General features: G+C 33.4%; 1 protein-coding gene across 2 annotated transcripts in view; it reads left to right on the top strand.

Moving 5' to 3' along the window:
• Nucleotides 1-10757, top strand: part of C1H8orf89 (chromosome 1 C8orf89 homolog) — a 79196-nt gene that overhangs the window by 34716 nt on the left and 33723 nt on the right. For both annotated transcript variants that reach the window (XM_074278877.1, XM_074278876.1), the window contains exon 4: nt 7778-7938. In XM_074278877.1, the coding sequence (XP_074134978.1) occupies nt 7778-7938 (161 nt within the window). The remainder of the gene's footprint in view (nt 1-7777; nt 7939-10757) is intronic.

Below are 10757 nucleotides of genomic sequence, written 5' to 3'. Positions count from 1 at the left end.
TTAGAGAGAAACATTTTCCCCATTCCCAAAATTTTGTTATGTTTTTGCATTGTTGTCATTATCTGCAATGAAATTGATTTTTTGGGGAGGGTGATTTATTCTTTTGATCCACTCATCGGGTTTATTATTTATTTATTTTTTTTTTAATTTTTTTTTGGGGGGCCAAAGCAGTTATGATTTGCTTGTTTGACTTGCCCAGGCTTACATAGCTAGTAAGTATTAAGGCTGATTCACTATCCATTGCATCATGTCACTACCCCTGACTCACCCTTTCTTTAGATATAAGATGTTTAGTCTCCTATTAATTGTTTCATTAGCAGCAAATTTTTTGAATATAATTTTTATGTATTATACTCCATAAAAGATGAATTTAGTATTTCTTTTTCTGTATTTATTTGTGAAATTTTCATATTCTTAATATGTGATCATATTTTGTGAAGGTACAGTATAGAGCTGAAAATATACACACTTTTTTTTTTTTTTCCCATTCAGCAGTCTCCAGAAGCCTATCATATTTAATTTTTCTAAAATACTTTTCAAGTCCTTAACTTCTTTCTTGGGTTTTGTTTTTGTTTTTTGATTAAATTTCTTTCTAGGCCTGGAAATGGTAAATTGGGCCTCCTACTGTTATTATTTTTTTTTTAACCTCATTTAACTTTTTCTTTAAGTATTTAAATGCTGGCTATTTGGTACATATATGTTGATAGAATTGATATTTTTAATGTTGAAATTAATTCATTGACTGTGCTATATTTCAGCAAAATGTAGTTTTCTTTATCACTTTGAGATAAATATACTATGTTTACCTTTTTTTTTTTTTTTTAAACTTCAATTGAAGCATACAGATATTGCTCTAGCACCTTATTTTTAGTTATATATGTATTTTTCTGTTTCAGGTGTTTCTTATAAATAAGCAACATATTGTTCAATTCTGATTTCTAATCTATTTTGGTATCCTCTTTTGTTTTATGTTCTTTCTGTTTGTGTTCACAGTTACAATTATTAATTATGTATTTCCCAATCGCAATAAGTTGTATTAACTAGGAAACAATGCATTTTGAAATTTTACGTGAGAATAACAAGTGACAATAATATTTATAAAATTTTGTTTTGCTTTGCAAAGTGTTTTGCAACTCCTATTTGATCTGTATATCAATATATATTTATATTTATTATATTTATATATTATATATTTATATAGGTGCTATTATTTTCACCAGTTTTTCAGTTTTGCAGATGATGGCCAACAGAGAGTAAGTGACTTGTTTAGAATCAGATAGCTAATGTGTCTGAGGCTGGATTTGAACTCAGGTTTTTTTGACCTTAAGTCCCAGTGTACCAACTAGCTGCAAGATCACATCTAATGTTCATAACTCTTCTTGTTCATGGATTTTTTAGTATTTTAAAGTGACTGATCTACAAAGAAACACTCATATTAAGATTATTATATAACACTGGGATAAATAACATCTGGTATTTTCAGAATTTAGAGTTATTTTAAGAACACATTACATTCAAACTAATTTAATAAACCATTTTTCCTTCTCTTTGTGGTTTTGTAAGCATCTACACTAAAAATTATCACCTATTCTACTTGATGAATCCATTTTAGATTCTTTCATTTCAGTGTTAAAAATAAATTACCATGTATAGTTTTAATTTTCACCAGATTTCTTAATCTGACACATTCAGAAAAAATGTTTATCTTGATGTCTGTGACTAATTATATTATTTTTAAAAATTATTATTATTATTATTATTATTGTTATTTTTTGCTGAGGCAATTGGGGTTAAGTGACTTGCCCAGTGTCACACAGATAGGAAGTGTTAAGTGTCTGAGGTCAGATTTGAACTCAGGTCCTCCTGACTTCAGGGCTGGTGCTCTTATCTATTCTACCAACTAACTGTCCCTGATTATATTTTGAAGAAGGGACCAGACTTTTAAAAAACATTTCTATTATGTTTACTACATGTCCTATGTCTACCAATATGCAAGTGTGAAGGAAAGAAGGGATAAAATTTTTAACTATATTAAACTTCTAAAGATCATCATTATTGAATTCATTATAGTCTGGGGATTAGAGTTCTAAAGAGACCAAAATCTTTGAGTTCTATTCCAAGTTTCATTGCTTTATATCTGAATTATATATCCATATATTTAAATTAGTATCATTTATTTACATATCTCACAAAAGTTTGAAGGCTTATTACATTATAGTAAATAAAATTATTTTTGATCACTAAGAGGTCAGAAATTTTAACCTTTATTATGTATGTAGTATTTAGCATTTGTGTGCATCAAGGTTAAGTAATTTTTGGACTGGAAACCAGTGACTAGTACCATTATCTTAGATTTGTATAAGATGCATTTTCATAAAACATCTTTGAGTGGCTCTTACTAGAATTAAGATTATGGGTCACATGAAAGTATACAAGAATTCTGGATTTAATGATTGTAATGGAGTAAACCTTTTTTTAAAAAGCATCATTAAGTCTAGGAGATTAAGAGACACACTAAGATATCTAATTATTATTATTTTGGGAGAGAAAAGAGTTAATATATTTAAATATTTGCTGGTGAAGCTGATCTTGTCCATTGGCAAATTAAAAAGAAGACCAAGAATTAAGATAATTGTATATTTTAAAATATTTAGTAAAAAATAAAAAATGAACATCTCTTATTCAGCCCATAATTGTCATAATATCATTAGCTATTTTGGCAGTCATATCATTCATTGGGTTGCAATATGCTAAAACTCCCTTAAAAATTTTTTTTAATTGCTATCTTAACTCTGCCTTCCCCCAACCTGTACTGGTGACAATTTTTTAAAACTCTTTTAAGATTTTACATATATTTATTAGGTGGTCTATTCCCCATTTTCTAAACTGTATAGTTTCCCTATAAATAAATGGTGAACTACATTTCTACAATTATGCTACAATTATGCCATTATAGCATAGTGGGCAACAAAAAGGGCTACTTAAGATATTGCTTGTGGATTCTGGGGAATTCTGATAACTCCCTTTAAGGCACAATGATAGTTGACTTGTATAATCCTATAAAGTTTATTTCCAAGTTATTCTGGGCCTAGCTTAAGATGTTGATTCAATAATTTCAGGCTCTAGGGCTAAAATATAATAAAAAGCACTCAAGAATCATAAAATATAATTAAAACCAACTTCACTAATAATAGATTAAAAAAAAAACCCTTTTTAAAGGGGTCAAAATGAAACACTACTCCCCTCCTCCTGCAGAATTGGCGTAGCAAATAATCAGTTAGATCAGGAAGATGTATTTGGAAGGCATGGGTAAGCTCAGATGAAACTTCTGGCTTCTCCATATGCTAAGCCTTTTTATACCTTCTCCACCAGACTCTCCACCCCTTTAAAGAACCAGTCCAACACCTCCAGCCAGAATTGTGCCTGATTTCTAAAGTTCAGGGCAGGGTTGCTGAGAAAGGAAGAGAAAAGGGGTGAGGAAAAAAGGTAAGTAGGAAGAGGGTCTAACTGAGGCCATTGCCGGAACCCTATCCTCAATAGTGCACAGATGTAATAGGTTGGCTATTCCTCCTTGGCAGAAGCCCCTTGAACAAAACAAATCAAACTCCAATCATATCCTTTCACTTCTGGGGGATTTCTATTAGTTTCAAAACAAAACAAAACAAAACACATTCATTATACCAGTAAAGGAAATCCCAACATTTCTGCAACCTGAATACTCTTTAGTACCCCTAGGTGGCCCTTAAATAAGCATTTATAAAACAACTCCAGTATACGGTATACAAAGCACTAAGATAGTCACTGGTGATACAAAGACAAAAAATAACTCAAACTTCACGGAATTTATAGTTTACCTACAGGCTATGGCCACAAGTATACAAATGAGTATGCCATTAAGACAGGGAATTATTAGAACAAAGAAAAATACTATTAAGAGTTACAGAGGCAGCTAAGAGATGGGGATTAAGAGCACCAGCCCTGAAGTCAGGAGGACCGAAGTTCAAATGTGACCTCAGACACTTAACACTTCCTGGCTGTGTGACCCTGGGCAAGTCATTTAACCCCAATTGCCTCAGCAAAAAACAAAACAAAAAAAAAAAGAGTTACAAGGGTGCAGGCAAACTTTTCTTGTATCAGGCCATCAAAATAATTTGGTTCAGCCACCAAATAATGGGATATACAAAAGGATAAGAGTTATGGACTAGTACTCTTGAGTTGTCTCAGAAAATGTTGTAGGATTAGACATTCTCTAAATCAAGGGGCAAAGTTTTATTACACTACTAAGAGAGGGCTAAATTCTAAGAGAAGTTAGTAAGGAAAGCAGTTTTAGCAATTAACAAGGCAAAGACAAGTTTCCTAGTGGAACTCACAATTAACTAGGAGGAAGATACCATTAAAGCATGGCAAGTTGGTGATTGTGGGGCTAATTCTAAAAAGAGCTTAGGGTTCTAACAGGTTTTACTTATTGGAAGAAGGTAAAACATCAAGAGGCTTGGTCATTGACAGATATGAGCAGATTTTTTATAAGGGAAATACAACCTTAGGGGTTTGATATAACTTGACTTTCTGATTGGATATGGCAAAGGTAGGATTTCTAGAGACATCCCCAAGGAGTGAAACTGTAATCAAAAATATTTGAACAAAAGGCATATTTAAGACTGAGGTAATCCCAACCAGACCTTTCCCTGCTTGTCTTAAGGGGTATCATAATCCTAGAAGGACTTTCTCTGCTAAAGTCTGCCTCATCACTACCAAGGACCTCATCAGTAGCTAGGGAAATTTGGAGTGGGAGAGAATTTTTAGTTGTGTATTGATGAGGGTTAAAATCTGAGAATTAGAAGTTTCACGGAATAGGTGACAACTGGTCAGATGATTGAAAGAAGAGAAACCCTATCATTCTAAAATGAGGAAGAAGTACATTCTAGGCTTAGTGGATAATTTGTATAAAGACAAGAGTTGAAACAAGAGTTTGAGTTTGAGCAAGAACAGTAGAAGTTGTAAGGCTAGAAGGTCAAGTAAGATTGTAAAAGATCTTTGGATGCAAGACTACGAAGATTACATTTTGATTTCTAGTCAATAAAGACCAATGACAGGTTTTTTTGTGTATGATATGTCAGACATCCATTATGAATTTTACTTTTGCAACTATGTGGAAGATAAATAGGAGAGAGAAGAGACTGGAAGGAAACAGGAAGCTCAATTCAGATTGGTGCATTAGTCCAGCTGAGAGGTGATGGAGACCTGAAATATAGGATGGAACAGAGTGAACATAGAAAAGGAGACAGATGAAAGATGCTGTGGCTGTAGTGTCTTGGCAACCGATTACATTTTGGAGGTGAGGGAGAAGGAAAAGGCAAAGATTTGACCTTAGGTGACTGAAAGTGTGTTTTAATATAATAAATGCCAGATTGAAAGAATATAAAATGCTAGTAGGACATTCAGGTCCAACATGAATGGCTACAATGCATTAGAGCCTTTACTGCTGTATCTGTAAATTTGAGAGTTATCTCTAATATTTAAAACCATGAAAGTGGTTGAGATCAGTAAGTGTTGAAAGAGATTAAAGGTGGTTCAGGAAAAAAAGCTTTGGTGGGATGTGGTAATGTACATTTAGAAGATAACAAGAAGATGGTAATTCAGGAACAAAACGAAAATAATTCAAATGGTTTGAAGAGAACCATTGGGGAATAGTTTCAAGGATTAATCTATCAATAAACATTTATTATGAGCTGGGCACTAACTGAGAGAAATGTTAGGGATATATAAAGAGACAAAAGACAATCCCTGCCCTCAAAGAGCTTGCAATCTTATGGTGAGAGGGGAGAGTGAAGAAACAACTTGCAAACAAATATATACAAAGCAAGCTATATACAGGATAAATAGGAACTAATGGGGGAAATATAGAAATCAAGGAGGATTGGAGAAGGCTTCCTGTAGAAGATGGGATTTAAATTGGGACTTAAAGTAGCCAAAGAGGTAAGTATTTGGAGCAGAGGAAAGAGAACATTGGAGCACAACTAAAGAAAATGGCTGGAGTAAAGAGATGGAGTATCTTGTTTGTAGAACACCCAGAGTCACTGGATCAAAGAATACATGGAGGGAGGAAGTGGGTTAAGAAAACAACACAGCATTAAAGGTAAGAGGGAGCTAAGTAAATTATGAAGGGCTACAAATGATAAAATGAATTTTGTATTTGATCCTGAAGGCAATAGGTAGTTACTGCAGTTTGATTAGGATTAAACCTGTACTTTGAGAAAATCACTTTACTGGCTAGATGGAGGATGTATTGTAGTGGGGAGAAACATGAGGTAAGCAGATCCACTAGCAGACTATTACAATAACCAAAGGTGATGAGGGCCTGTAATAGAATGTTGAAAGTACCAGAGGAGAGAAAGGAGTGTATAGAAGAGATATTGCAAAGGTGAAATCAAAAACCTTGGCCTAATGGATTAGATTTGTGGGGTAAGAGATAGGAATTCAGGATAGCTTGTAGATTGTAGCCTTGAGGGACTGGGATAAAGGTTTTACCCTCTATAGCAAGGAAGGTGGGTGGGAAGTTTAAGGGGAAGATAATGAATTTAATCTACTGGACATTCTAGTCCAAGATGTCAGCTTAGAGTTTGGGGCAGGAAAGGTAGATTTGCAAATTATCAGCAAAAAAATAGTTAAGAAATCATTGGAACTTGTCAAGTGAAAAGAAAAGGCTCCAAAGGAAGAAAGTAGCTAAGAGTAAGTAGCAAAAGAAAGAATGAGAGGATCAAGAGTTGAATATTATAGTATGTTCAAAGAATTTGAGAGAGCTATTTCAATAAAATGGTAAGGACAGAAATTAGATTACAGTTTTAAGAAATAAATATAGTGATGAAATGTGTTTCAATGGTTCTTTTTAGTAAAATGGAGAACAGGACAGTGATTTATTAGAAAGGATGGAGACCTGAGCATATTTGGAAGCCATGATAATATTGATAGGAACAGGCTAAAGCTAAGAGAAACAAAGACAGAAAGATTCAGTCCCATTTTATTGTCTGAATTAACTTCACACTGTTGTACCAATAGTAAGTAGCTACCTGAAGGAACCCAAATTGGCCCTTGCCAATTTAGAGGAAACAATATAATCCATCAAGGGAGGTCCAACTGCCATAGTCCCATGGGGGGTCTCTAAATATGTGGAATTGAAAATGACTTGTGCACAGATATATACTCAATGAAGTTGTTTAGCCAGAAGTTTCTTATCTATCATTCATGTGGTAAGCTCTATGGCCTCCCAAATGGAATATCTCTCTATCCTAATACTTCATTTATACTTCTAAAGTATTCAGACAAGCCCTTGTGTTGTCTCACTTGGACTCTGTTGAAAATCTATTGTTTATTTCTTTATTATATGGACCTGTTATTTTCCTCTTTTACATGATAGACTTATTTGCTTTTTTCTATTGAGTAGTTTGATACCTATAAAACCAGATTCTTCCTTAACTCATTATCAGGCAGTATTCCCTATTAGACTCTGAACAACTTGAGAGTAAGGATTTTCTTTTACTTTTCTTTGTATCCCCCAGACATATGGTTGCCACTTAATAAGTGTTAACAGACTGATGAACCCAATGCTATAACTCTATCCTCTGCCAAACCACAAATGACAGACTATTGATTGCCCCTGATCAGGATGAGGGTGAAAAGGGTTGAAAAAAAAAAAATCAGTCTATACATTTTAGCTATATTCTTTTGCTTGCATATACAAACACGTTTTTCTAACATTTTCTTTTGTATTTCCCATTAGGAACATATCTTCATTTTCAAAAGAACAAAATAGAATGCCAGTACTCACTCCTGAAAACAGATATTTAACTTCAAGAGTCACCAAAAGTTCACTTGATGGCTGTTTTCTTTTTGAAAAAAGTTGGAAGAAAGCTGCTCTTGAAACACAAAAGATGAAAAAAGGTAATGCTACTTTATTAATATTTATGCTTCAGAAGGAATACTTAGTAATATCTCAAATTTACAAAGTAAAATTTTAAATTTAAAATTTTTAAAGCCTTTATCATAATAATTAACCTTATAATGTTCCAGGTAAGGTAATCTTTATTTTAGAAAAAAGAGATTATGTATTTTGGTTACTCAGTGAGTCTATGGTAGAACCAGAAATAGAAACTTTTTTTTTCTCTAGTGGCTAGTACTATTTGTACTTTACAGTTTAGAGAAAGAGAAGAGGAGCTGGCCCAAGTGTTAAGGACCATGAAAATGGAAGAGAGAAGGGATGAGTAATGGTAAAAAGTCTTAGAAGAAGAGCGACACTTTAAAATTCATAAACTGCCCTTTGTTACCTTCTTACACTTTACCTTCCCTCCACACACTCTATAATTTAGATACATTGGCTTATAATTCCCAAACAGGAAATTATAAACAGGACACTCTATCTCCACCATGCCTTTGCACTCTATCTCATTCCTGAAATGCTGTGCCCTGTTAATAGGTTTTTGAGTTTTCCTGACTTTTTCAATGCTCAGTTCAAATTCTACTTTCTTCAGCATGCAACTGATCTCCAAGTTGCTAATACTTTCTGTCAATTTTGTTTATATCTTGTATAATCTGACTTACATAATTTCACCCATTAAAATGTTAACTTCTGGAGGCCAGGAACTGTTTTTTGCTCTTTTCATGAAACAGTTGCTTATTTAATTTGGTTGTCTTCTTTTGTAAGGCCCATATTGAATACAATCCAAAAGACTACCATAAAGTAACAGTTTGTGGGGCACCCATTTGCTGCAGTAGAAGAATTTTACAAGAATTTATCTAGATCTTTAAAAACCAAGTAAAATATATATCTTGAACTCAAAGTATTTATTGGTAATCACAGAGGAAGATGAAGTGAAAATTAGTGGGAAATATTGTTTGATATTAAAAAATGAAAGAGGTTAAAGGCTTGTAGATTATATAAAAGCCTTACATGTATATTTCATCAATTTTTTTCATGGAGAGAATTGGGAGGTGCAGGACTTAATGAACATCGAACATCATAAAAAAATCATAATCAACTGTCTCTTCTCAGACTTAAACACCTAGTTATCAATAAGAAAGTTATTTCAGATCAGTAGCCTACCTACAATCAAATCATCCACTGAGTATATCAAAGATGAAAATCAATGCTACATTTAGAAAACAAGATTAAGACGAGTACATTACACTATGTGCAAGTACAATGCCTACAATTTAGTCTAATTTAAGTAAATTGTTCATTCCAGAAATGGGAAATGGATAAAGTAAAGAGTGATTCTTTCACAATTTTAAAAAAGATGTTATAAGCCATTTGAATTAAAAAAGATTTTATAAGCCATTTGAAAGCAGTTGTCCCCAAAACAAAAGAGACCAAGAAACTATCTCGGTCAGTAAACATTTGTTTTTGTTAAACTGAGAAACGTGGCACCCAAGGAAACTATATGGAGAAGATGATGAAAGGATAAAAGTATATTATGTGTCACAAAGGGTGGAAAATGATTGTGGATGAAGCTTAGTGTGAGGTCCACTAAAGATAAGTTATCCGGATAGTATAGGCATAGATAAAATAATTTGTAAATTATTTCACCTATAAATATAGATAAACCTGGAGGAATAGCAGACAAAATCAGCATCATCAGCAACAAGCATTTATTAAGCATTTATTCTCCTGTATTGAGCATATTGAGAAAGGCAAAAATACAGTGCTTACTTCAAGAAACTCATATTGGGGAAAGACAAACTTGTAAACCACAGATAGATAGATACATATACACATACATACTCAATATACATATATGGTATCTTGCTAGGTAATTAGAAGAAAAGAGGTAAACACTAGCAGTGTGGGTAGGGATGGGGAATGGGTGGAGGGATCTTTGTAAAGGGCTTCTATAGAAGATAAGTCAACAAGCATGCATTAAGCTCCTGTTATGTGCCAGGCACTCTGCAAAACACTGGGGATGCAAAGAAAGACAAAAACAGCCTTTAACCTCCAGGAGTTCACAATCTAATTGAGGAGATAACATGCAAACAGCTATATACAAATAAAATATATACATAAAAAATTGGAGAAAATAATAGAAGGAAGGTATTATATACGCATTAAGGGGGATGGGAGAGGCTTCTTGCAAAACGTTGGATTTGAGCTGACTTTTTTTTCACTTCCTTTTTTTTTTAATTTTTAAAATTAATTTTTTAATTATAACATTTTTTGACAGTACATATCCATAGATAATTTTTTACAACATTATCCCTTGTATTCCCTTCTGTTCTGAATTTTCCCCTCCTTCCCTCCACCTCCTCCCCTAGATGGCAGGCATTCCCATACATATTAAATATCTTATAGTATATGCTTGGTACAATATGTATGTGCAGAACCACATTTTTTTGTTGTTGTAGTTGTTGCAAAGGAAGAATTGGATTTGGAAGGTAAAAATAACCTGGGAAGAAAAACAAAAAATGCAAACAGTTTACACTCATTTCCCAGTGTTCCTTCTCTGGGTGGAGCTGATTCTGTCCATCATTGATCAATTGGAACTTGATTAGATCTTTTCTTTGAAGATATCCACTTCCATCAGAATACATCCTCATACAGTATCATTGTTGAAGTGTATAATGATCTCCTAGTTCTGCTCATTTCACTCAGCATCAGTTGATACAAATCTCTCCAAGCCTCTCTGTATTCCTCCTGCTGGTCATTTCTTACAGAACAATAATATTCCATAACATTCATATACCATAATTTACCCAACCATTCTCCAGTT

The sequence above is a fragment of the Sminthopsis crassicaudata genome, chromosome 1 (assembly GCF_048593235.1).
Source record: "Sminthopsis crassicaudata isolate SCR6 chromosome 1, ASM4859323v1, whole genome shotgun sequence".
NCBI classification, from domain to species: Eukaryota; Metazoa; Chordata; class Mammalia; order Dasyuromorphia; family Dasyuridae; genus Sminthopsis; species Sminthopsis crassicaudata.
This window is presented reverse-complemented; position numbering and strand designations above follow the sequence as displayed.